Source organism: Vipera ursinii, assembly GCF_947247035.1.
Source record: "Vipera ursinii genome assembly, contig: scaffold_185, whole genome shotgun sequence".
Classification (NCBI taxonomy): Eukaryota; Metazoa; Chordata; class Lepidosauria; order Squamata; family Viperidae; genus Vipera; species Vipera ursinii.
The window spans coordinates 14,403-41,727 of record NW_028148244.1 but is presented as its reverse complement, the minus strand read 5'-3'; the positions used below and the strand labels follow the sequence as shown (position 1 = coordinate 41,727).

At 46.6% G+C, this 27,325-nt stretch overlaps 1 protein-coding gene across 2 annotated transcripts in view; it reads left to right on the top strand.

Annotated features, from left to right (window-relative positions):
• The window catches only part of LOC310650659 (guanine nucleotide-binding protein subunit alpha-15-like), a 36,644-nt gene that overhangs the window by 3,862 nt on the left and 5,457 nt on the right, over positions 1–27,325 (top strand). Inside the window, exons 2-8 of one of the 2 annotated variants that reach the window (XM_083380241.1) lie at positions 2,790–3,350; positions 7,474–7,658; positions 9,697–9,851; positions 13,699–13,827; positions 14,426–14,555; positions 17,256–17,409; positions 24,896–25,016. In XM_083380241.1, coding sequence (XP_083236367.1) covers positions 3,224–3,350; positions 7,474–7,658; positions 9,697–9,851; positions 13,699–13,827; positions 14,426–14,555; positions 17,256–17,409; positions 24,896–25,002 — 987 coding nt within the window. In that variant the 5' untranslated portion in view covers positions 2,790–3,223 and the 3' untranslated portion in view covers positions 25,003–25,016. The remainder of the gene's footprint in view (positions 1–2,789; positions 3,351–7,473; positions 7,659–9,696; positions 9,852–13,698; positions 13,828–14,425; positions 14,556–17,255; positions 17,410–24,895; positions 25,017–27,325) is intronic. The other variant, XM_083380240.1, reaches the window with a different exon arrangement.

The following is a 27,325-nucleotide window of genomic DNA, read 5'->3' as shown; positions in this document are numbered from 1 at the left end:
TTGGGTAGTCCATCGTCCGGGGCTTGCCGTCCCCTCCCCCCACATTCTTTTGGCCCCACTCCCCCCTGTCCCCATTCCTCGCTTGCAAGGCAGGTTTGTGGGCCTGGAGGGCAAATGTGTGCTAATTTAACTGGCAGGTTTTCAAGGGGGCGGGGGGGGGGGCGGCAAAGGATTTTGTCTCTGCTTGGTGGTAGCTTTAGGGGGATGGTGTGCTTGTGGGTCCATGTGCATGTGTGTTGTGTTTTTGCATGTGTATGTTGGGGTGCCCAACCTTGGCAACTTTAAGATTTGTGGACTTCAGCTCCCAGAATTCCCCAGCCAGCTATGACCTAGAACAGGGGTCTTCAAACTTGGCCCTTTTATAACTTGTGGACTTCAACTCCCAGCATGCCTGGCTGAGGAATTCTGGGAGTTGAAGTTCACAAGTCATAAAAGGGCCAAATTTGAAGACCCCTGACCTAGAATCGTAGTTGAAAGGATCCTCAAGGATTGTCTAGCCCAACCTGCTGCAATGTGCTGATTTTTTTCTGGGCTCAGAAATTAAGTGAGATAAACCTAGTTAATCCTGGGATGGGGGACCATCAGGAAATACCAGAAGCACTGATTAAACTGGGAAACAGAAAAACAACAACACCACATCATAAAAACAACCACAAACCACTTCAATGTTGCTGCATGGACTGCCCACTTACCCCACTGAGCCGAACCTTAAAAGAAGATTTTGCTTTGATGTGGAACGTAAACAGGGGACACCAGTTTTCAGGGAGGGCATCTAGACCTACCTACGGAGGCAACTTCAGGAAGAGACCATAAATGAGATCAGTGTTCATGCCCCAAATTCTTCTGAGATAGAAAGTTTATTTTGGCGTTCCTGGTGGAGATGACTTTTGTTCCAAGGCAGTCCCCGGTTAACTGGATGGAAAATTTGAAATTTATTTTAGCAACATCAGAAGAAGGCTTGTTGCACAAAACAGGGCAAGCTTTTCAAAGAAACCACTCGCCTCGGCAACGGTTCTTCCTCCCTTGTCTAAAATCAAAGTGTCAGGACTGCGTCTTGATGCGCCATGCTTTGCTTGCCGCCAGTCTGCCATACTCAAAGGAGAGAGGGACTGTGGGGTGGAATAAGTCTGTGTGTGTGTGTGTGTGTGTGTGTTTGTCTCTTAGCCTGAGAGGAATTGAAAGTACCTATCCATCCAGTGAGAGCCGCTGGCTGTCCCAAGGTGACACTATGGAATGCAGAAAGAGTTTGTTAGAATTTAATTGGATACTGGAAGAAATGGAGGTAGTGACAGATTTTATTTTCCTGGGCTCCAAGATCACTGCAGATGGGGACTGCAGCCAAGAAATTAAAAGACGCTTGCTCCTGGGGAGGAAAGCCATGGCAAATCTAGACAGCACACTAAAAAGCAAGGACATCACCCTGTCAACAAAAGTGCGTATAGTCAAGGCTATGGTCTTCCCAGTTGCAATGTATGGCTGTGAAAGCGGGACCATAAGAAAGGCTGAGCGCCAAAGAATGGAGGCCTTTGAACTCTGGTGCTGGAGAAGACTCCTGCGAGTCCCTTGGACTGCAAGGCGATCAAACCGGTCAGTCCTAGAGGAGATCAACCCTGACTGCTCTTTAGAAGGCCAGATCCTGAAGCTAAAACTCAAATACTTTGGCCACCTAATGAGAAGGAAGGACTCACTGGAGAAGAGCCTAATGCTGGGAAAGGTTGAGGGCAAGAGAAGAAGGGGACGACAGAGAATGTGGTGGCTGGATGGAGTCCCTGAAGCAGGAGGCGTGAGCTTAAAGGGACTCCAGAAGATGGTAGAGGACAGGAAGGCCTGGAGGAACGTGGTTCATGGGGTTGCGATGGGTTGGACACGACTTTGCAACTGTAAAGTCGCGTGCTTCACATAGAGACGGACACAGAGCTGGGGTAAAGATGAGTTTATTCTGAACAGAATGAACTGGGGAAACAGGGAAGCCTGGCGTCTATTTCTACCTGCCCAGGTGGATGGCATCCAATCAGTTCAAACCTGGGCTTCCTGCCAGTGCAGGTGACAATGGGTGTAGATCCTGGCTTCCCACCAGGCTGACCATGCCTGGGGCTGTCAACAGCTTAAGTCATTAGGCTTATCCTGAGTGAGCAGTCATCGCCTGGAGCTGTCCAGCCCCTCTGCTGATCTGCACCATCAACCTCCTGCTGTGCTGTCCTTTGTGTATGCTGGGAGGCATACACTGCAGCAACTAACAACAACAACAATTGGATACTCAAAGATAACCAGTGGGGAAGATGGGAACAAGGGAAATAATTAACCATATGCTTTGGGCGCAAAAATCACAGATCCGGCTTTGCTCCTTCTGTAACCACTTGGCTTTAGTAAAGTGTACTTTCATCAACAATGGATTTGAGAGTCTTTCTTTTCTAACTAACCAAGTTGGGACAGTTGACACAAAAGCAAAACAGCTTTATCCACTCCAACCCCCCCCCCCGCCCCCACGCTTCCTAGAATTGTGCGTGCTCCATCACTGGAGGCTTTTTAAAAAATAGACCGGACAACAATTTTTGACCAGGATGATGTAAAGGTTTCCTGTTTTGAGCAGCGGGTTGGTTTAGAGGACCTCTGAGGTTCCCTCCCAGCCATGTGACTTGATGTTTTGAATTGTTCGCTTGGCTGATGACCTTATTTGCTCTCCTGGTCCCAGACTTTAGAAAGCTTTAACACAGAATAAGGAAATGAAACTTGGGAGGATGCAGTGAATTGCCAGTTTTCATTCTGATTGTGTCACTTCTCTCTTTCAGCTGATAAACAGAAGAGAGAGAGAGAGAGAAAAAAAAAAAGAGCTAAATGTCTGATTATGGGAAGGAAAGGAAATAAAAATCCCGGGGTTATCACGGCGAGCCTTGCTGGATCCCAAACGCAGACGGGAACTGACTGCGATGCCCAGCCGTCAAAGTCAGGAGCTTTGTCGAGGAGCTTCCCGTGAACTCTGGGAGCGAAAACAGCCCCACCCACATTGTTGGCATCCGTGGGGTCTCTGCCAAATTTTTGTCTCATGTTGAAATTTGATCTCCGGACAGTTTCTGCTGGACGCCACTCTCCAGAGACCGATGCTCCTCCGCTCACGCTGCGCCCTGGTGGAAGGACTCAGCCGGCGTTCCTGTTTGGAATCCTGATTTCGGGCTTTTCCCTCTGATTTTTTTTTGGGAAAATCTGGAGCGGCTTGACGAGCACCATGGTCTGGTGCCTGTGCTTTATGTCCGAGGATGAGAAAAACGCCATGGTGATTGATAAAGAAATCAGCCGCCTGCTTCAAGAACAGAAGAAACGGGATCGATGGGAATTAAAATTGCTCCTCTTGGGTGAGTACATAACTATCCAGGCAGTCCTCGACTTACAGCAGTTCATTTAGCGGCCGTTTGAAATTACCGCGGCGCTGAAAGAAGGGACCGTGACTGTTTTTCACACTTACGACTGTGGCAACATTCCCTGCAGTCACGTGATCCAAATTCCTGGGGTCAGTGATCCCGATTCTGACCTTCTGACGAGCAAAGTCATTGGGGAAGCTGGATTCACTTAACAACCAGGGTACTAACTTAACAGCTGCGGTGATTCACTTAACAAGTGGGGTTGTTAAATGGGGAAAAAAAATTCACTTAACAACTCTCTCGCCTAGCAACGGATAATTTGGGTTCAATTGTGGTCATAGGTTGAGGGCTACCTGTATGTGGTATTATGGGCTAGATAGTCATAGGTATGAGTGGCTTTCCTTAGTGCTCAGGCAGAATAATTTTACCTCTTTCCCTGTTCCCCAGCGTTATCTAGGGAATGCCTTGGGAAGGCCACACTTTGGAATACGGCATCCAGTTTTGGTCACCTCGATGTAAAAAAGATGTTAGGACTCTAGAAAGAGTACAGAGAAGAGCAACAAAGATGATCCGGGGACTGGAATTATAATTACGAAATTATACCCATAACCCAGATAGATAAATAGAGCTAGAGAATTGAAAAGTAATCTCTTTGAGGACAAACTGCATCCCGACTGCCCGTTTTCATGTTGACACGGTTGCTGGAATTGAGTATGTCTCTAGTCTAATGAAGAGAAGGACGAGTGGGGACAGGATAGCCGTCTCCCAATATCTTAGGGGCTGCCCCAAAGAAGAGGGAGTCAAGCTATTCTCCAATGCGCCCGAAGGCAGGACAAGAACCAATCAAGGAGAGAAACAACCTAGAACTAAGGAGAAACTTCCTGACAGTTAGAACAACTAACCAGTGGAACAACCTGTCTCCAGAAGCGGTGAATGCTCCAACACTGGAGGTTTTTAAGAAGAGACTGGGCAGCCATTTGTCTGAAATGGTATAGGGTTTCCTGCGTGAGCAGGGGGTTGGACTAGATGACCTCCAAGGTCCCTTCCATCATCATCATCATCATCATCACATATCAGACTCTGTGGATAATGATTTTCTGTGTTATTCATAAATTCTTTACGGCTAGTTCTTGACTTACGACCCTAATTGAGCTTGGCAATTATAGTCGGAAATCGTACCAGGTGTAAAGTGGGTCATCTTTACAATATTTGTTAATGCGAATCCATTCTTAACTATGGAACCGGGTTGTAAGTAGCATTTGGGGGCGGGTCTGTCGTAACTTTGAATGATTGTAAATTGAGGACTACCTATAGAATAGAAGGATGCTTTGAAGGCCTCTAATAAATTCTTCCAGATGCCCTTTTGGGGGCAATTCTCCTCCAACTATCCAAAATGTAAAACTTGAAGCAAAATACTAACTTTGGGCAAAGAAATGTTAGCATTAATTTTAGCAATCAAGCAAATAGACTTCCTTGCAACCACATGCTGGCCAAAAAGTCAAGATGGCGGCTGCAACACCATGAGTGAAGGTTTCATTTATTTTTAATGCCGAACATTAAAGCCGACAAACTATTGTTTTTCCTCCCAAAAGCACCAGTAAAAAAGCTCCAATTTCCTCTGTCCCATTCTGGCGAAGCACCTATTTGTTGCTTTAAGTTTAAAAGCCAACACACACGCCTGTAAATCTGGGTGTTTACACCATTTGTCTGAGGCCTTTTTCAGGATTAATGCTTGTTATGAGTAATGTGCCGAAGTCCAACAAACTTTACTGCCGCAGTTGCAAATATTATTGTTAACCCCACGCCCATTTTTATGGATTCTTGAAGATTAAAGCAGCTGAACAAAAGGTTTAGGAACCCTTGGCTGGGTATCAGTTGCAACGAGGATGCTTTTGGAAAGGAGACTAGGAACAAGCCAGCTTCCGATAGCTGAACTGAGATGTTAGTTAGAGAATGGCACAGATTTCCACTTTAGGCTTGGAAGTGACCCCGATTAAAACAATTAACCAGTGGAACAATTTGCCTCCAGAATTTGTGAATGCTCCAACACTGGACATTTTAAAGAAAAGATTAGACAGCCATTTATTTGAAATGGCATTGGGTTTCCTGCCTAAGCAGGGGGTTGGACTAGAAGACCTCCAAGGTCCCTTCCAACTGTTCTATTCTATTCTATTCTATTCTATTCTATTCTATTCTATTCTATTCTATTCTATTCTATTCTATTCTATTCTATTCTATTCTATTCTATTCTACTCTATTCTTGGGGTTCAATTGAATGTTCATGATGCCGGGACATAAAGCCATCAGCCATAGAATGTGGACTTCTAAGCTGGATATCTACTGATCATGGAGAAGATGTGGTCTAGACCAGTGTTTCTCAACTTTAGCAACGTGTGGACTTCAACACCCACATGGAAGGAACCTCATGGAACATCTAGCCCAACCCTCTGCAATGTGCAGGAAAAGAGTTAGAATTAAAACAGTGTGGAGTTGTAAAGGACGCCAAGGATTATTTAGCCCAGAGTTTCTTGACGGTGGCAACCAGATTGTTGGGGGCAATAAGCTGACTTTGTAATAATGCCGCTTGTGGGGGGCCGAAAGCCGCTGGCTTTCGGAATTCTGGGAGTTGAAGTCCACAAGTCTTAAAGTTGCCAAGTTTGAAGTCCTCTTGTCTAGAGGCTGGCTCAGGAATTCTGGGAGTTGGAATCCAGACACTTTGACGTTGCTAAAGTCGAAAAGCACTGGTTTAAATGCTGGGTGAAGAATTCTGGGAGCTCCACAAATCTGGCTGAGCAATTCTTGGAGCTGAGGTCTACCCACTTTAAAGTTGATAACACTGAGTAATACTGTTCTAGAGAAATATTTTCTTCTTCTTTTATTCTCTCCTCCTTTTAAACTGAAGCGACCAGCTTCCAAATCAGCAAATTTCTCCCTGTAAACCAGGAACTTTGCCACTGAACCACTAATTCCTTCCTTCCCCAAAAGACTGAATTTGGTCTCTGGTGTGGATCTGTGCTTTCATAAATTCTTTCCTGTCACCTCCAGCCTCATGGCTGTAAGAAGGTTGGTTGTAAGACAGGCAGCTGTATAAATGTTTTTAAATAAATCAAACCAGTCAAATCATTGGCGATTAAGTGCCTTTGAGCATCTGGTACCATGAAAGGAAACCCTTGCAAAATTGCCGGACTTCATAACAGAATAATATTGGAAGACTGCTATCATGTCACCCCTCGTCCTTCTCTTCATTGGACGAGACCTACCCAATTCCAGCCAACGTTCCCTGTATGTTTCAGCCTCCAGTCCCGTGATCATCTTTGTTGCTCTGAATAGCAAAATAAGAGAGTTGGGAGGGATCTTGGGGGGGGGGTCTTCCAGTCCAGCCCCCTCCTCAGGCAGGAAACCCTACACCATTTCCGACAAATGGCTATCCAGTCTCTTCCTAAAATTTTCCAGTGTTGGAGCATTCACCACCTCTGGAGGCAGGTTGTTCCACTGGTTAATTGTTCTCACTGTCAGGAAGTTTCCTCTTAATTCTAGGTTGCTTCTCTCCTTGACTAGTTTCCATCCGTTGCTTCTTGTCCTGCCTTCAGGCGCTTTGGAGAATAGCTTGACTCCCTCTTCTTTGGGGCAGCCCCTGATATACTGGAACACTGCTATCCTGTCACCCCTTGTCCTTCTCTTCATTAAACCAGACATACCCAATTCCAGCAGCCGTTCTTCCTATGTTTTAAGACTTCAGTCCCCTGATCATCTTTGTTGCCCTTCTCTGCACTCTTTCTAGACTCTCAGCATCTTTTTTGCATTGTGTTGACCAAAACTGGATGCTGTATTCCAAGTGTGGCCTTACAAAGGCCTTGTAAGGCAGTATTAACACTTCACGTGATCTTGATTCTATGAGACTGCGGTTCATTTTAGTGGCGGATGATGATGATGATGATGATGATGGTCAGGACGATGCTGCAGCATTTGGGCTTCCGTACAAAGGGGGTTGGACTAGAAGACCTCCAAAGTCCCTTCCAGCACTGTCATTCTGTTAAGTTGAACTAGACCTGGAGGTTACTGGGAAATCAAGCCCTTGCGTTGTTGATTTTGTGTTTTTTTATGCATTACCCATCAGGCACTGGGGAAGGTGGAAAAAGTACCTTTATCAAGCAGATGAGGATTATCCATGGAGTGGGATTCACGGAAGATGAACGGAAGGAGTTTGCCAAAGTGGTCTATCAAAACATCTTCACCTCTATCCAGGCCATCATCAAAGCTATGGAGAGCCTTCAGATTCCTTATGCCCAGGAGGAAAATGCAGTGAGTATCCAAATACAGGGAGTCCTCGACGTACAACCATTACAATCCGGGGCAGTTTGATGTTACAATGATACTGAAAAAAGTGACTTAAGACCGTTTTTCGCACAACCATTACAGCATTCCCCAGGGCAGGGGTAGGCAACCTTGGCCCTTTTATGACTCGTGGACTTCAACTCCCAGAATTCCTGAGCCAGCCATGCTGAGGGGAAAGGGAGAGGTTTCCAAGCTGAACCATGCTGGCTCAGGAATTCTGGGAGTTGAAGTCCACAAATCATAGAGATGCCAAGGTTGGCCTAGGGCAGGGGTAGGCAAACTTGGCCCTTTTATGACTCGTGGACTTCAACTCCCAGAATTCCTGAGCCAGCCATGCTGAGGGGAAAGGGAGAAATTTCCAAGCTGAACCATGCTGGCTCAGGAATTCTGGGAGTTGAAGTTCACGAGTCATAAAATAGCCAATGTTGCCTACCCCTGCCTCAGGGTCACCTGATCAGTATTTAGACCCTCGGCAACTAGTATGTTTTTATGTATTAAAAATGAAGGGATGGAGCTGGGTTTTTTTTTTTAGGTTCCATTTTTCCTTACCTCCTTGAAATATATTTAGTTTTATACTGTAAGCCGCCCTGAGTCTTCGGAGAAGGGCGGGATATAAATGTAATAACAATAAATAAATAAATAAATAATAGATCATTCAAGAGGGGGCTGTTTTGCTCACAACTTGGAATTGTTTGTTTTTTTCTACTTTATGTACATCTTATTTCTCACAGTGTCCTACAGGGAGTCCTTGCCTTATGACAATTGGGACCAGACTTTCTGTTACTAAGCGGGGCGGTTGACGCAAAGGAATCATTCATGATTTTATAACATTTTAGGCCACGGTTGTTAAGCGAATCGCTACCGTTAAGTGAATCACGTGGCCATTAAGCAAATCTGACTCCGCCTACTAACTGCTTGTGGGAAGCCAGCTGGGAAAGTTGGAAATGACAGCCACATGACCCCGGGGTGTCCCAACTTTTGTAAACACACGCTGGTTGCCAAGCACTTGAATTTTGATGACGTGGCCGTGAGGATGCTACAACAGTCATAACTGTGAGGACTGGTAGTAAGCCACTTTTCCAGTGCTGTTGTAACTCTGAAGGGTCACTAAAGAAATAGTTGTAAGTCAAGGATGACCTGCAATATTTACTCCTTGTAAACATGGAGATACTATATATATTTTTCCTATATTGGTTAATACAGGTAGTCCTTGACCGAAATTCAGCTCCAAATTTTTATTGCTAAGCGAGACAGTTGCTAAGTGAGTTTTGCTCCACTTTACGACCTTGCTTTAGTGAATTGCTGCGGTTGTTAAGCTGGTTACTCAATTGTTAAGTGACTCTGCTTTCCCCCTTGATTTTGCTCGTCAGAAAGTCATAAGAAAAATGATGGTCACAGCTCACTTTTTTCAGTCCGAGTGGTCAGTAAATGAATGGTTGTAAGTTGAGGACTACTTGAAGTGACAAATAGACCACCGCTGTCCTGAAATCACTTCACACCTCCATGATCACAGTCCTTCAGTGGGCAGCATTCAGCGAAATGGGTCTATTCCTCTAGAACAGGGGTCTTCAAACTGAGCCCTTCTATGACTTGTGGACTTCAACTCCCAGGATTCCTCAGCCAGCGTGCCTGGCTGAGGAATTCTGGGAGTTGAAGTCCACAAGTCATAAAAGGGCCAGGTGTGAAGACCCCTGCTCTAGAACAGGAGTGGGGAACTGGGCCCCTAAATGACCTGTGGACTTCAACTCCCAGAATTCCTCAGCCAGCATGAGGAATTCCAGAAATCCAGAATTCCAGAAATTTGGAAGTTGAAATCCACAGGTCATAAAGGGGCCACAGTTCCCCACCTCTGTCTTGGAGTCTAGGAAAGTTTCTTGATTGGCATGGCTGGCTGGGGAATTCTGGGAGTTGAAGTCCACAGGTCATAAAGGGGCCACAGTTCCCCACCTCTGCTGTAGAATTTTCCTGTCCCAACGTTTTATGCTCCGCTCGTTTCTGCCTCTAGCAAAATGCCCGCCTGCTTCTGAACGTGGATGCCTATACAGTGGTCTCCATGGAGCCCCACCATGCCCGGATCATCGGCGGCCTCTGGGAGGATGCTGGCATCAGGACCTGTTATAAGAGGAGAAGCCAATTCCACCTGCTCGATTCAACGTCCTAGTGGGTTCCTTTAATCTTCTAGTTCATTCATCAAGCAGCGGATGTTCTTACCTTGTGTTGTGTTGTGTTACCAGTTGTGTTGGAACGCTTGGCACCGTGGCGGTGCAATGATTTGGGTGCTTCCTGAATAGACAGTGGATGTGAGTTAAAAGTAAAGGATTCCCCCGCGTCCAGTTGTGTCCGACTCTAAGGGCAGTGATCTTCTCCGTTTCTTAGCTGAGGGAGCCAGCATTAGAATCACAATCAAAATAAAGCTGGAGGGGACCTTGTGGGTTTTCTAGTCCAGCCTACTGCTCAAGCAGAAGACTCTATCTATCTATCTATCTATCTATCTATCTATCTATCTATCTATCTATCTATCTATCTATCATCTATCTATCTATCTATCTATCTATCTATCTATCTATCTATCTATCTATCTATCTATCTCTCTATCTCTCTCTCTCTATCTATCTATCTATCATCTATCTATCTATCTATCTATCTATCTATCTATCTATCTATCTATCTATCTATCTATCTATCTATCTATCTATCTATCTATCTATCTATCTTACCTATCATCTGTCTGTATCCATCTATGTCTGTCTGTCTGTCTGTCTGTCTGTCTATCTATCTATCTATCTATCTATCTATCTATCTATCTATCTATCTATCTATCTATCTATCTATCTATTCTATATTTTATATCTATCATCTATCATCTATAGGTGAAACTCGAAAAATTAGAATATTGTGCAAAAGTTTATTTATTTCAGTAATGCAACTTAAAAGGGAAAACTAATGTATGAGATAGACTCGTTACGTGCAAAGCAAGATAGTTCAAGCCCTGATTTGTCATACTTGTGATGATTATGGCATACAGCTCATGAAAACCCCAAATCCACAATCTCAGAAAATTAGAATATTACATGCAATCAATAAAACAAGGAGTGTACATAGAACAATATCGGACCTCTGAAAAGTATAAGCATGCATATGTACTCAGTACTTGGTTTGGGCCCCTTTTGCAGCATGGCCCCCGACCTCCGCACCTTCCGGCGCGACTTAAAGACTTACTTATTCCAGCAGTCCGGCCTGGCCTGATAGCTCTGATAGCTCTAATTGGGGTCCCAGTTTGTTTTGCTTTGATTATTGTTTTTCAATACTGTTTCATTTTGTTGCCTGTCTTACTCTGTACACCACCCCGAGTCCCTCGGGAGAGGGGCGGTTTATAAAAACAAATAAATAAATAAATAAATTACTGCTTCAATGCAGCGTGGCATGGAAGCTATCAGCCTGTGGTGCTGCTGAGGTGTTATGGAAGACCAGGATGCCCCATTTTGCCACCTTTCTTGCCACCATTGCTAAGTGAATCGCTGCAGTTGTTAAGTTAGAAACACGGTCGTTAAGTGAATCCGGCTTCCCCATTGACTTTGCTTGTCAGGTGGTCGCAAAAGGAGGCCACATAACCCCGGGAAGACCGCAACCGTCATAAATATGGGTCAGTGGCCAAGCGGTCAACTTTTGATCATGTGACCACGGGGGATGCTGAAAAGGTCGCAAGTGTGAAAAATGGTCGCTTTTGTCAATAAGGTTGTAACTTCGAACGGTCGTTAAATGAACTGTTGTAAGTCATGTGGCCACAGAATGCTGTTACCTTCCCACCAGTTCATTTATTTATTTATTTATTTATTTATTGATGGGATTTATATCCCGCCCTATCTCCCGAAGGACTCAGGGCAGCTAACAACAAAACATACAATAATAAGTACAGAAATTAAGATAAAAATAAAATTAAAATCATCCGTGCAATAAATTAAAATTAAAAACTAAAAATAAATTAAAAATTGTAAATATAATTAATTAAAATGCCTGTCAGTCCAGGTCAGCCTGATGGAAAAGGAGTGGCGAAAGGACCGTTCAGAGCTACAACAGCATTGAAACAAGCGACCTAAGACCGTTTTTCACACTTACGACCGTTGCCTCATCCCCGTGGTCATGTGATTAAAATTCGGATGCTTGGCGGCTGGTTCATTTTTATGACAGTTCCAATGTCCAGGGGTCACGAGACCGTATTTTGACTTTTGTTACTGACTTAACAACCATAATGTTTCACTTGACAATTGTGGCGAGAAAGGTCGTGGAAAGGGGGCAAAAGCCACTTAACAAAAATGTTTTGGCTGGCAGCGAAAATTTTGGTTTTAGTTGTGGACGTAAGTCGAGGACTGCCTGTAATCTATTTGCATTGGTATGCGGACCCTCGGCTGCAAGGCTCAACCCTCTCTCCCAGCTTATGTAACATCCACATCAGTGTGTGTTCTGTCCTAGCCCACGTGAGTCCTTGTTATACCCACAAGGAGAAACCCCTCTTCCAAGAAACAAGCAGGAACCGCAGAAAAAACCAACCCCTTTTATTCTCACAGACCTGAGTCAGTGTCCAAGGCAAACAAACACAGTCCCCAGAAACTCCATCCTCAACACGAACAGTTGCCCTCGGCAACCAGCACCTCCCACACCTTCCCTTTTATTATTCAGCCCAGGCGTGGCTTCCTAATGCCTTCTCCTTTGCCTTTGGAGCCGCCCCATTGCATTCCTCTGTCCTACTCGCTTATCTTGCCGGCGCTTTCGTGCATCCTGGATATTTCCCAGCTGTGCTTCATCACTGTCCAACTCAGGCTCCCAGCACAGCTGTGTCTCAGCCTGAGAGCAAGTAGAGGGGCTGGGGTCCTCGTCCGACTGTAAGTCTTGGAGCTCCTCAGAGCCTTCCTCTCACTCTGATATCACTCCAGGCCCCTTCTCCTCCTCATCTGATTCCTCAGACTCAGCTGCTGGATCCATGGGCTGCTGAGGAATCACAACAGTGTATTTCTCAACCTTTGCACCTCTAAGTCCTTCACTTACCACCTTTCGTTTAGCAACTGTTTGAAGTAGCAGCAGCACTGACAAAAGTGGCTTGCAATCGGACTTTGCACCTTGCAACCATCACAGCATTCCCACAATCCTGTGATCAGAGTTTGGGTGCTTGGCCACCAGCATGCATTTACGATGGTTACAGCGTCCTGGAGGGTCACCCGATTGCCCTTTGTGAGCTTCCCAGCTAGCTTCTGACAGACAAAGTTAATGGGAGAAGCTGGATTTGCTTAACGACTGAATGATTCATGTAACGACCACAGTCATTTGCTTAAGAACTGTGGCAAAAATTGTACAGTAGGGCATGAGTCATTTAACAGCCCTTTCCTTAGCCATGGAAATTCCTGGTTCCAGTTGTGGTCATAAGTCAAGGGCTACCTGTATTTTGCATTTTATACACCCAGCTAGACAACCTTTGTCTGTTGGGTCATCCCTTCAGAGATATTTGCTTACCTAAACAGAGAAACAGAATGACCACAGGTGGGGAAAATAGCAGTGGTACTTTCGACTTCCTGCTGGCTTCCCCATTGACTTTTCCTGTTGGAATCTGGCAGGGAGCATTGGAAATTTTCCTTTCCCTTCCCTTCCCACCAGGCAGTAAGTGGCTGCTGCTGGGTGAGGGGGGGAAGGAGTGAAGGATTACTAGACTGGCTTGGAAACTGTCACAGAATGTGGAAAACAGAGATCATGTAACCACAGCAATAGCTTAGCGGCACAACAGCACAGCAGTGGCCAGTAGCACTGAAGCAGCCACAACTTCCTCAGATTTCAGGCCGGCTGGGGAATTCTGGGAGTTGGTCTACAAATGCAGGCTGGGGAATTCTGGGAGTTGAAGTTCACCTATCTTACAGTTGCCAAGTTTGAAAGGCACTGTACTAGAGAGGTGTGTGCATTGATTTTGAGTTACTCCATGAGTGCATTGCCCAGAGTGACAGGTGTCTCTCTGTTTTTTCAGCTTCCTATCGAACCTGGACCGCATTGCTTCTGAAGGGTACGTGCCAAGCGCCCAGGATATCTTGAGAACTCGTGTGCCCACGACGGGCATTAATGAGTACTGCTTTTCAATGCAAAAGGTGACATTAAGGTAAACTGAAAAAGGATTCATGTCCAAGTGCTTTTGTTTCACAAGGAAATAATCAAGGGTGGATAACTGCTGGCTTAGGAATTCTGGGAGTTGAAGTCCACAGGCCATCAAGGAGCCATAGTTGCCCAGCCCTGTCAGAATCGAGAGATTAAACATTCTGAAAGGGTCAGTCATATTATGAGAGACTGTGGTTGTGTAAGAGCAACACATGAGCACAAAAGATAGGAAAATGCCCCCCTGCGGCGAGAAGGGAACATATTGCAATCTCCTCCCTGAGATCCTCGCACTTATGGGAGAAGTCGGATTTGGTTAATGACTACATGATTCATTTTAACAACTGCAGTGATTTGCTTAACAACCATGGCGAAAAAGGGTCGTAAAATTGGGTGTGACTCACTTAACAACAAACTTGCTTAACAGTGGAAATTCTGGTTCCCAATTGTGGTCATAAGTTGATCAATTCAGACTAGAGCTGGATGGGACCTCGGAGGTCTTCTAGTCGAGCCCCCTGCTCAAGCAGGAGACCCTATACCATTTCAGACAAGTGACTGTCCAGTCTTTTCTAAAGGTTTTTTTTTCTTCATGTCTACTTTTTTAGGATCGTTGATGTTGGTGGGCAGAAAACTGAACGCCGGAAGTGGATCCACTGTTTTGAAAACGTGATTGCCTTGATCTATTTGGCATCTCTGAGCGAGTATGATCAGTCGCTGGAGGAGAATAATACCGAAGTAAGGAGCAGTGTTGAGACAGGAATATTTGGGGATAGACCAGGGGTAGGCAACCTCGGCTCTTTTATGACTCGTGGACTTCAACTCCCAGAATTCCTGAGCCAGCGTGGCTCAGCTTGGAAACCTCTCCCTTTCCCCTCAGCATGGCTGGCTCAGGAATTCTGGGAGTTGAAGTCCAGAAGTCATAAAAGGGCCAGGTTTGAAGAACCCTGCTGTAAAGGTACAAACCAGTAGTTCCACCAGATGTAGAGTTGGTCTGTAGCAGGGGTGGGAACCTTGGCTCTTTTATGACTTGTGGACTTCAACTCCCAGAATTCCTGAGCCAGCGTGACTCAGCATGGAAACCTCTCCCTTTCCCCTCAGCGTGGCTGGCTGAGGAATTCTGGGAGTTGAAGTCCACTAGTCATAAAGCGGCCTAGGCCTAGGCCAGGGGTAGGCAAGCTTGGCTCTTTTATGACTCGTGGACTTCAACTCCCAGAATTCCTGAGCTAGCATGGCTCAGCATGGAAACCTCTCCCTTTCCCCTCAGCGTGGCTGGCTGAGGAATTCTGGGAGTTGAAGTCCACGAGTCATAAAGCGGCCTAGGCCAGGGGTAGGCAACCTCGGCTCTTTTATGACTTGTGGACTTCAACTCCCAGAATTCCTGAGCCAGCATGGCTCAGCTTGGAAACCTCTCCCTTTCCCCTCAGCATGGCTAGCTCAGGAATTCTGGGAGTTGAAGTCCACAAGTCATAAAAGGGCCAAGTTTGAAGAACCCTGCTCTAAAGGTACAAACCAGTAGTTCCACCAGATGTAGAGTTGGTCTATAGCAGGGGTGGGAACCTCGGCTCTTTTATGACTTGTGGACTTCAACTCCCAGAATTCCTGAGCCAGCCTGGCTCAGCTTGGAAACCTCTCCCTTTCCCCTCAGCGTGGCTGGCTCAGGAATTATGGGAGTTGAAGTCCACAAGTCATAAAAGGGCCAAGTTTGAAGGCCCCTGGGATAATTAAACGAGAGGATTGTGTCTGTCTGTATGTGTATGTGTATTTTCTCTCTCTCTCTCCCCCTTCTCCCTCCCTCTGTACATATGTGTACTGTACATATTGTGAATTTATATGAGTGAATTTTGTGGAGTGGTGGAGAAGAAGGGGAGGAAAAGAGAAGAGGAAGAAGAGGAGGACTATGGGGTCCTTGATGCTCTCTGAGCTGGATGGTTTTCTTACAGATGTTTCATTACCCAACATCATCAGTGCTAAAACGAAGTGATGTTTACTCTCTGTTTTATAGAAGTGACTTGCCTGTCAGTGGTAAGCCAGAGCAAACCACTTGTATATAAACGGAGAGCAATCTTCTACCTCTCTGTTTATATACAAGTATACTACTCCCACATTAAGAAAACCAAGATCATGGCATCCGGCCCTCTCAATTCCTGGCAAATAGATGGGGAAGAAATGGAGGTAGTAACAGATTTTATTTTCCTGGGCTCCAAGATCACCGCAGATGGGGACTGCAGCCAAGAAATTAAAAGACGCTTGCTCCTGGGAAGGAAAGCCATGGAAAATCTAGACAGCACACTAAAAAGCAGAGACATCACCCTGTCAACAAAAGTGCGTATAGTCAAGGCTATGGTCTTCCCAGTTGCAATGTATGGCAGTGAAAGTTGGACCATAAGAAAGGCTGAGCGCCAAAGAATGGAGGCCTTTGAACTATGGTGCTGGAGAAGACTCCTGCGAGTCCCTTGGACTGCAGGTCAATCAAACAGGTCAGTCCTAGAGGAGATCAACCCTGACTGCTCTTTAGAAGGCCAGATCCTGAAGCGGAAACTCAAATCCTTTGGCCACCTAATGAGAAGGAAGGACTCACTGGAGAAGAGCCTAATGCTGGGAAAGATGGAGGGCAAGAGAAGAAGGGGACGACAGAGAATGAGGTGGCTGGATGGAGTCCCTGAAGCAGGAGGCGTGAGCTTAAAGGGACTCCAGAAGATGGTAGAGGACAGGAAGGCCTGGAGGAACGTTGTCCATGGGGTCGCGATGGGTCGGACACGACTTCGCAACTAACAACATACCACTGCCTTCTAGTACTGATGATGTAACCTAGTTGGGTCATGAAACATCTGCAAGAAAACCACCAAGCTCAGAGAGTACCCAGTACCCCACAGTCCTCCTCTTCTTCCTCTTCTCTTTTCCTCCCCTTCTTCTCCACCACTCCACAAAACTCACTCCCGGTACCACTTCTATTACCTAGTTTGGTTATGAAATGTCTGCAAGAAAACAAACAGCCAAGCTCAGAGAGTACCAAGGACCCCATAGTCCTCCTCCTCCTCCTCCTCCTCCTCTTCCCATCCTCTCGTTTCCCTCCCTTCTTCTCCTTCACTCTGCAAACCTCCCTCCCTTCCAGCACTGATAATGTTACCTAGTTGGGTCATGAAACGTCTGCAAGAAATCCATCAAGTCCAGAAAGCATCAAGCACCCCACAGTTCAACCCTAGTCTACCAATATTCTCTTCTGTCAGAATTTATACATATTGTCTGGCCTTCTGAGCCAGCTGAAATGTCTCTCGGTTGTCTCTCGGAACAAACCAACGTCTGCAGAATGTTTGGAGCGAACTTCCAAACTCCTCCGCTCCTCGTTCTCGATGGCACCGGTAGCTTTATGTATGGTTTTTTCTCTCCTTCTTTGCTTCCCCATTCCCCCCCCCCCCCCCCGTTCTTTCCTATCAGAACCGAATGAGGGAGAGTTTAGATCTCTTCAGGACAATTCTGGAGCTGCCGTGGTTCTGGAACACCTCGATTATTCTCTTCCTCAATAAAGTGGACATCCTGGAGGAGAAAATTCTCACCTCGGATCTGGCTGCCTATTTCCCCGCATTCCCAGGTAACATTTCCTGCTTTGGGCAGCGTTGAGGAGTGGTTAGAGGGGCGGTCTTGCAAGGCGGCATGTTCTAGAGAAGGATTGCCAAATTGGTGCAAACTGGGGCCAGCTTCCCGAATCTGAACCCTCACCTAAATTTTGGGAAAAGTGCTCTTTCATTACCTCAGTTAGAAGTTGGTCTTCAACTTACGACCGCAAATGGGACTGGGACCGGAACTTCCATCGCTAAGCAATGTGGACATTAATGTGGAGTGGGAGGCACTGTTTTATGGTGGTTCTCCTCCTACCTCTCGGGCCGTTCGCAGTTCGTATTGGCAGGGGGGCAGAGATCTACCCCGAGGCCCTTTTCTTGTGGGGTACCTCAGGGGTCGGTTCTCTCCCCCCTCCTGTTTAACATCTATATGAAGTCGCTGAGTGAGATCATCCGTGGCTTTGGGGTGAGGTATCACCAATATGCGGATGATACCCAGTTGTTCATCTCCACCCCGAGCCAACCCAGTGATGCCCTTGACGTGATGTCCCGGTGCCTGGAGGCGGTGCGGGTCTGGATGGGAAGGAACAGACTCAGGCTGAACCCCTCCAAGACCGAGCAGCTGTGGATACCAGCATCTCGGATTGTCCAACATGTTCCATCTCTTTTGATGGGGGGGGGGAGGTACTGCCCCCCTCAGAAAGAGCCGGCAACTTGTGTGTCCTCCTGGATTCACGGCTTAACTTGGAAGATCATCTAACTGCCGTGACCAGGGGGGCCTTTGCACAGGTTCGCCTGGTGCGCCAGTTGCGCCCCTTTTTGGACCGAGATGCCCTATGCACGGTCACCCACGCCCTTGTCACTTCTCGCCTGGATTACTGCAATGCTCTCTACATGGGGCTGCCCTTGAAGTGCACCCAGAGGCTTCAGCTGGTGCAAAATGCGGCCGTGCTGGTGCTTAGGGGAGGATCTCGATACTCCCATGTTACACCACTCCTGCGCGAGCGGCATTGGCTTACGGTTGCCCTCCGGGTGTGATTCAAGGTGCTGGTAATTACCTTTAAAGCCCTACGTGGCTTAGGCCCGGGGTACTTGCGAGACCACCTGCTGCCAATGTCAACCTCCCATCGCCCGGTTCGCTCCCACAGAGTCGGCCTCCTCAGGGTGCCGTCGGCCAGGCAATGCCGGCTGGTGACCCCCAGGGGGAGAGCCTTCTCTGTGGGCGCACTGACCCTCTGGAATGAGTTGCCTCTGGAGCTGCGGACGGCCCCTGACCTTCGGTCCTTCCGCCGTGACCTGAAGACATGGATGTTCCAACAAGCGGGCCTGGACTGACTATGGTAAATTTGGCTTTTATTGGGTTAAATTGTCATTTATTTATTACACCCATTGTTTAATTCTTTTGTAAAATTTTGTACTTTTATGTTTTTTAATATTTATTGTTGTGAGCCACCCTGAGTCCTTGGGGAGAAAGGCGTCATATAAATTTAATAAATCTGAATCTGAATCTGAAGTGAATTGTGCCCAATTTTACAGCCTTTTTTTTTGCAGCAGTTAAACAAACCACTGCGGTTTGCTAAGTGAATCATGCCGTTAAGCGAATCCATTTCTTCCAATGACTGCTTGTCAGAAGCCAGATGGGAAGGGCGCAACCATCATCAATACAAGCTGGTTTGCCAAGCGCCCAAATTTGGATCATGTGACTGCTCTGGTCATAGGCACAAGGACCGGTTGTAAGTCACTTTTTAAAGTGCCGTTGTACAGTTGCGAAAGGTTGCAAAATGAGGACTATCTGTATTAGAGACACTGTTCGGCTGGAAAACTGGTTTGAATCTCTGGAAATCACCTATTATTACAGCTTAAAATTGGGCTCATTAAAGCTTCCAACTGCAGTAAGATTCTCGAGACACCCTGCATTTATCTAAAACACGGGTGTCACACTCGTCACGTGACGTGTTGCGATGTATCGCAACTTTTTTTGCATTGCCGGAGCTGGGGTGGGCCTGGCCTCCGCATGATGCAACCGGCCTGTGGGCCGGCAGTTTGACACCCCTGATCTAAAAGGTAAAAAAATCATTCCCCCCCCCTCAAAAACATTACTAAAAACCCATTTAGTTTTCAGGGAAAGAGTGCAAGCATGTATTTGCCATAGCTTCCCCCCACAATGTCCAAATTCCCGGTCCAGACTACATTTTGTGATTTCCTTGTGGTGTTCCATCCAGGTCGACCTGTGCTTCGCTTCAATCTAGGGCCACATAAGATGGGTTAGGTGCTGCCCCCTGCTGGGTCATTTTCTTTTCAAATCTAAGATCACAAGCCTAGTGAGAGGTAGTCCTTGACTTACAACAGCTCATTTAGTGATTGTCCAAAGTCACAACAGCGCTGAAAAGAAGTGACTTATGACCATTTTTCAAAGTTGCAACTTTTACAGCGCCACGGTGACATGATCAACATTCAGACGCTTGGGAACTGGCTCGTATTTATGACGGTTGCGACCTTCTGACAAGCAAAGTCAATGGGGGAAGCCAGATTCATTTAACGACCAGGTTGCTAACTTAATAACTGCAGTGATTCACTTCACAACTGTGGCAAGCAATGTCGTCAAAATGGGGCAAAACTCACTTAACATTTGTCTCACTTAACAACAGAAATTTTGGGCTGCATTGTGGTTCTAAGTCGAGGTCTGCTTGTAAAAGGAGGCAAATCCAGTTTTATTTCTTAGAATTTAAACTTAATAAGTTTAGGGCAGGTTTTATTTTTGATTACTAGAGCAGATCGCAAGCCTTCACGTCCCTGCCTAGTGGAATCTAAGTATTTGGTAGGAGTTCGAGACAATTTGATGGAACATAATTGATCGATCGATCAGTCAGTCAAGTGGAATCAAAAAGGAATTGGCCTAACAACCATTTGTTCAGTGTCTGTTCAAAATTACAATGGAATGGAAAAAAGTGACTTATGACTGGTCCTCACGCTTATGACCATTGCAGTATCCCCAGAGTCAAGTGATCAATATTCAGGCGCTTGGCAACCAACAGTTGCGGCACCCCGGGGTCATGTGATCACCATTTGGGACCTTCCTAGGTGGCTTCTGACAAGCAAAATCCATGGAGGAAACCACGTTTGCTTAACAGCTGTGTGCTTCAGTGAACAGTTGGGATGATTCTCTTAACAACTGTGGCAAAAAAGTCATAAAACCAGGTAGCACTCGCTGAACAGCCGCCCTGCTTAGCAATGGAAATTTGGTCTCAATTGTGTCATAAATCCAGGACTACCTTTATGTGCTAGAATGAAAAGGGATCTAATTTTGCATTTTTAACCCAATACCACACTACCTATTAGCATTGATGATGTTACCTAGTCTGGTAACAAAACATCTGCAAGAAAACCATTGAGGCACCAAGGACCCCTCAGTTTTCTTCCTCCTTCTCCCCCTCCTCCTCCTCCTCCTCCTCCTCCTCCTCGTCTCTACAAACTCCACTCCCTTCTACCACTGATGATGTTACCCAGCGGTGGGATTTAAATACCTAAACAACCGGTTTTCTTATTGGATGCAGGTCTGGGCCTCCGAGGCCTAGAACAGACTTCCAGAAGTGGCATCCACACACTTCCGGCGGGCCATTCTAGGCCTGGGAGCCCTCCTCCAGGCATCCAATGCCTAGAACAGACTTCCGGAAGTGGCATCCACACACTTCTGGCAGGCTGTTCTAAGCCTGAAAGGCCTCTTCCAGGCTGCGAAGGCCTAGAACGGACTTCCGGAAGTGGCATCGACGCATTTCTGACAGGCTATTCTAGGCCTGGGAGGCCGCCTCCAAACCTCCAAGGCCTAGACTGGACTTCCGGAAGCAGTGTGCATTAAGCAGGTTCTCTGAACGCAGCAAAATTTAGCTACCAGTTCTGCCCTACTGGTGCGAACTGGCTGAATCCCACCACTGATGTTATCTAGTTAGGTGTTCTGTACCAGCCTGCTACCGGCCCTGCAGAAAAGGCAGGGACAACCCCTTTACAAACGGCAAGAGGCTGGAATTACGCCTGCCAAATTTATAGCTACAAAAACAAACAAGACACGAACCAAGAAACAGGAGCTTTAAGAAACACGAACTATCCAAGCGGTTGCCTTCAGCAAACCAGCCCTCCCCACACATTCCCCTTATATAGAGTTCAGGGCGTGGCTTCTCTCTGCCTCCTTCCGAGAAGCCCCATTGCCTTCCTCTGTTTACTCCTAATTGACTGCCTCCTGCGTCGGGCGTCCTTGAACAGGGCCAGCTGTGGGTCATCTTCATCCACGCTGTCAGGCTCACACAGCTGGGTCTCCGTGGTGACCAAGTGGGAGGGGCCTGGCTGAGGGCTCTCATCAGCAAGATCTTCAACCCCCTCAGCAAGGTCTTCAACACCCCCCTCCTCCTCCTCTGAGTCATCCGACCCAACTGCCGAACCCACAGGCTGACCCTGAATCACAACATTAGGGTAATGAAACATCTGCAAGAAAACTACCAAGCTCAAGAGAGCACCAAGGACCCCACAGTCCTCCTCCTCTTCTGTTCTGCAAACCGCACTCTCTAATAGCCCTGATGATGTTACCTAGTTGGGTAATGAAATGTCTGCAAGAAAACAACCCAGCTCAGAGAGCACCCAGGACCCCACAGTTCAAATCTGAGCTACAAATGTTGGAACTCAATTCATGAGGTTTCTATCTTCCTTCAGAATATGATTTCTTTAAATTTGCTCATGTAAATTGCCCAATCCCAAAGAGAGGAAGTAAAAAACAACAACAACAGTCTGCTTAAGTCATACATTCACGAGAATAAGATGGAAAGACGCTTTGCAGTGGAAAAATAATAATTTGCAGCAGCTGTATATGTTAGGCACCCCTTCAGAAAAAAAAATATGGGCTGAAATGGGCACAGGAATTTTAGGGCAAACTTTTAAAAAATTTCCCTCGAATAGTCAGCATTGCTACCATGGCTAGTTGATTTGTCTCCATTGCCGTTCCCCAGCTGTTTCCGTCTTGCAACTTGTCTCCTGTCTTCCCATCAAAGAAATGGGTGCATTTGCAGCCTCACGGGCATTGCAGATTACAAAGCTGACCTTGATTAAAAAGCCAAGGGACCTTTACTCTGGCCAAGGACCAAGTAGACCCATTTCATGCCTGGCCTGGGAGGTGATGAAGGCAACTTTCAGATTCATATTCTGAATGGAAGGGACCTTGGAGGCCTTCTAGTCCAACCCCCCCCCCCCCACACACACACACACTCAAGCAGCAGACCCTATACCGGGGTAGGCAACCTTGGCTCTTTTATGACTCATGGACTTCAACTCCCAGAATTCCTGAGCCAGCCTGGCTCAGCTTGGAAACCTCTCCCTTCCCCCCCCCCCCCCGTCAGCATGGCTGGCTCAGGAATTCTGGGAGTTGAAGTCCACGAGTCATAAAAGAGCCAAGGTTGCCTATCCCTGACCTATACCATTTGAGACAAGTGGCTGTCCAGTCTTTTGTTAAAAACCTCCAGTGGTGGAGCACCCACAACTTCTAGAGGCAAGTTGTTCACTGATTAATTGTTCTCACTGTCAGGAAGGTTTTTATATCTTGATTCCAGGTTGCTTCTCTGCTTGATTAGTTTCCACCCGTTGTTTCTTGTCCTGCCTTCTGTTGCTTTGGAGAATAAGTTGACTCCCTCTTTGTGGCAGTCCCTCAAATACTGGAAGACTGCTATCGTGTCACCCCTAGTCCTTCTTTTCTCTTGACTAGTCATACCTAAATCCTGCAGCCGTTTTTCGTATGTTTTTAGTCTCCAGGCCTTTAATCATCTTAGCTGCTGCTCTCTGCACTTTTTCCAATGTCTCAACCACTCTGTGGGGTTATAGCCAAAGAAGGATGTTTAGCGGACACACTGGGGCTGTGGTTAGGGTGCAAATAGGGCCCAACCCTGAGCAATTTCCTGTAGCGTTTGAACGAACAAAACACGTTGGTTTTCTCCTAACGTTGGCCAGACACACCTTTATTCAGAATTGACGCACACCTTTCATCTTCAAGCTGTTGTCACTTTAAGACCGTGTTTTTCAACCTTGGCAAGGAATTCCTCAGCCAGTCCTTGGCAACTCTATGATAGGTGGACTTCAACTCCCAGAATTCCTCAGCCAGCCCCTTGGCAACTTTATGAAGGGTGGACTTCAACCTCCAGAATTCCTCAAGTCAGCCGTTGGCAGCTTTATGTGTGGACTTTAACTCCCAGAATCCCTCAGTCACCCCATGGCAGCTTTATGATGTGTGGACTTCAACTCCCAGAATCCCTCAGTCACCCCATGGCAGCTTTATGATGGGTGGACTTCAACTCCCAGAATCCCTCAGTCACCCCATGGCAGCTTTATGATGGGTGGACTTCAACGCCCAGAATTGCTCAGCCACCCCATGGCAGCTTTATGATGTGTGGACTTCAACTCCCAGAATCCCTCAGTCACCCCATGGCAGCTTTATGATGGGTGGACTTCAACCCCCAGAATTGCTCAGTCACCCAATGGTAGCTTTATGATGTGTGGACTTCAACTCCCAGAATTCCTCAGCCAGCCTCTTGGCAACTTTATGAAGGGTGGACTTCAACCTCCAGAATTCCTCAAGTCAGCCGTTGGCAGCTTTATGTGTGGACTTTAACTCCCAGAATCCCTCAGTCACCCCATGGCAGCTTTATGATGGGTGGACTTCAACTCCCAGAATCCCTCAGTCACCCCATGGCAGCTTTATGATGGGTGGACTTCAACGCCCAGAATTGCTCAGCCACCCCATGGCAGCTTTATGATGTGTGGACTTCAACTCCCAGAATCCCTCAGTCACCCCATGGCAGCTTTATGATGGGTGGACTTCAACCCCCAGAATTGCTCAGTCACCCAATGGTAGCTTTATGATGGGTGGACTTCAACCCCCAGAATTCCTCAGCCAGCCCTTGGCAACTTTATGAACGGTGGACTTCAACTCAGATGCTTGGCAACTGGCATGTATTTACGACGGTTGCAGTGTCCTGGGGTCACGTGATCCCCTTTTACGACCTTCTGACCAGCAAAGTCACCGGGGAAGCCAGATTCACTTAACAACCTTGTGACTAACTTAATAGCTGCAGTGTGTCAAGCTTAACAACTGGGGCCAGAAAGGTGGTAAAATGGGGGCAAAACTGAATAAATACCTTGCTTAGCAACAGAGATTTTGGGCCCAGTTGTGGCGGTAAATCAAATCATGCTACCTGTAACATGACGGTCAGCTTCTAAAAAAGGTATCACTAAGTTGTGAGCACCATGCATGGATTCAACATGGCAAAAGCCAAAGCTGTCAACACAGTTGGAAACAACAATATTATCATGGTTGGTTCCCAGACCGATAAAGTAAGGTTGGTGTAAACAGGGCACTGTTTTTCCTGTTCGCCGTAATGAGAGTCACTTCCTTCTGGGCTGAGAGAAATATTGTCTCTAAAGAGCAGAGAGTTCTTGTAGCTTTCATAATAACAAATCTTGCTAAAGAGAACTCTGTGATTGCAGGTAGACTCCGACGTGCGACCACAATTGAACACAAAAGTTCCATGGCTAAGCAAGACGGCTGTTCAGTGAATTTTACCACTTTCTTGCCATGGTGGTTAAACGAATGAAAATGGTGAAAGACGTACGGTTCTACATTTATTTATTTATTTATTTATTTATTTATTTATTTATTTATTTATTTATTTATTTAAATTCCATTTATATCCCGCCCTTCTCCGAAGACTCAGGGCGGCTTACAAGCTTAGGCAAGAAAAACCAAATGCACAGGTATAGTATAGGTGGTGCCTGGCTCAATAGTAGCCAATGTGAGAGGGATCTCGGAGTCCTAGTGGACAATCACTTCAATAGGAGCCAGCCGTCTGCTGCAGCTGCCAAAAAAGTGAACAGAGTCCTAGGCTGCATTAACAGAGGGATAGACTCAAGATCACGTGAAGTCTTAATTCCACTTTACAAGGCCTTGGTAAGGCCACACTTGCAATACTGCATCCAGTTTTGGTCACCACGATGTAGAAAAGATGTTGATACTCTAGAAAGAGTGCAGAGAAGAGCAACAAAGATGATCAGGGGACTGAAGTCTTAAAACATAGGAAGAACGGCTGCTGGAATTGGGTATGTGTAGTTTAATGAAGAGAAGGACAAGGGGGGACATGATAGCAGTCTTCCAGTATCTCAGGGGCTGCCACAAAGAAGAGGGAGTCAAGCTATTCTCCAAAGCACTTGAAGGCAGGACAAGAAGCAACGGATGGAAACTAATCAAGGAGAGAAGCAACCTGGAATTAAAGAGAAATTTTCTGACAGTTAGAACAATTAACCAGTGGAACAACCTGCCTCCAGAAGCTCTGAATGCTCCAACACTGGAAGTTTTTAAAAAGAGACTGGTCAGCCATTTGTCTGAAATGGTATAGGGTTTCCTGCCTGAGCAGAAGGTTGGACTACATGACCTCCAAGGTCCCTTCCAACTTTATTATCATTATTGTCTGCGAATCACTGTGTTTGTTAAGTTAGTAACAAGTTTGTTCATCTCATCTTCCTTCCCTGTTGAATTTGCTTGTCAGAAGGTCGCAAAAGGGGATCACGTGACTGCAACTGTCATAAATATGAGTCATTTGCCAAGCCTCCAAATTTCGATCAGGTGACCCATGGGGATGCTGCAAAGGTTGCAAGTGTGAAAAACGGTCCAAAGTCCCTTTTTTCTCTGTGCTGTTCTAACTTAGAACAGCCGCCAAATGAATGGTCGTAAGTCGAGGACTGCCTGTGTTGTGTTTGGAAAAGGATTGCTTCTGCTTAGACAGCTTGGGGGGGGTGAGGGGGGGGAGCATGTGAGCGGCAGGCACGCGCAAGCACACACAGCTCTGGTTGTGCGAGTGGAACTTTCCACGTGAGCGCAAGCGGCCTCCCCTTCTGTGAATGGAGCGTGCGTGTGCATGCATTTGCTCATTGGTTGCACAAGTGGAGCTTTAGGCACATGCGCTTGCCCATTTTTCCCGCGGCCTGGGGGTTAGGGACCCCTGCCAAAGATGTGAAAAGTTTCTAGCTGGTTGGTCGGTTGCCAAATCAGAGTCAGTACAAAAGGTTGAAACTTAACATTAAGCAAACCAAGATCATGGCATCTGGCCCTCTCAATTCCTGGCAAATAGATGGGGAAGAAATGGAGGTAGAGACACATTTTATTTTCCTGGGCTCCAAGATCACTGCAGATGGGGACTGTAGCCAAGAAATTAAAAGACGCTTGCTCCTGGGGAGGAAAGCCATGGCAAATCTAGACAGCACACTAAAAAGCAGAGACGTCACCCTGCCAACAAAAGTGCGTATAGTCAAGGCCATGGTCTTCCCAGTTGCAATGTATGGCAGTGAAAGTTGGACCATAAGAAAGGCTGAGCGCCAAAGAATGGAGGCCTTTGAACTATGGTGCTGGAGAAGACTCCTGCGAGTCCCTTGGACTGCAAGGCGATCAAACCGGTCAGTCCTAGAGGAGATCAACCCTGACTGCTCTTTAGAAAGCCAGATCCTGAAGCTGAAACTCAAGTACTTCGGCCACCTCATGAGAAGGAAGGACTCACTGGAGAAGAGCCTAATGCTGGGAAAGGTTGAGGGCAATAGAAGAAGGGGACGACAGAGAATGAGGTGGCTGGATGGAGTCACTGAAGCAGGAGGCGTGAGCTTAAATGGACTCCAGAAGATGGTAGAGGATAGGAAGGCCTGGAGGAACGTGATCCATGGGGTCGCGATGGGTCGGACATGACTTCTCAGCTAACAACAACAACAGATTGATGGGTGTGCTCTCTAGTTCCCCTTCTGCGGAGTCCCTGGTAGCCTCTGAGCTTGGTTGTTTTCTTGCAGATATTTCATCACCCAGCTAGGTAACATCATCAGGGCATATCTGATGAAACATCTGCAAGAAAACAAGCCAGCGCAAAGAGCACCCAGGAA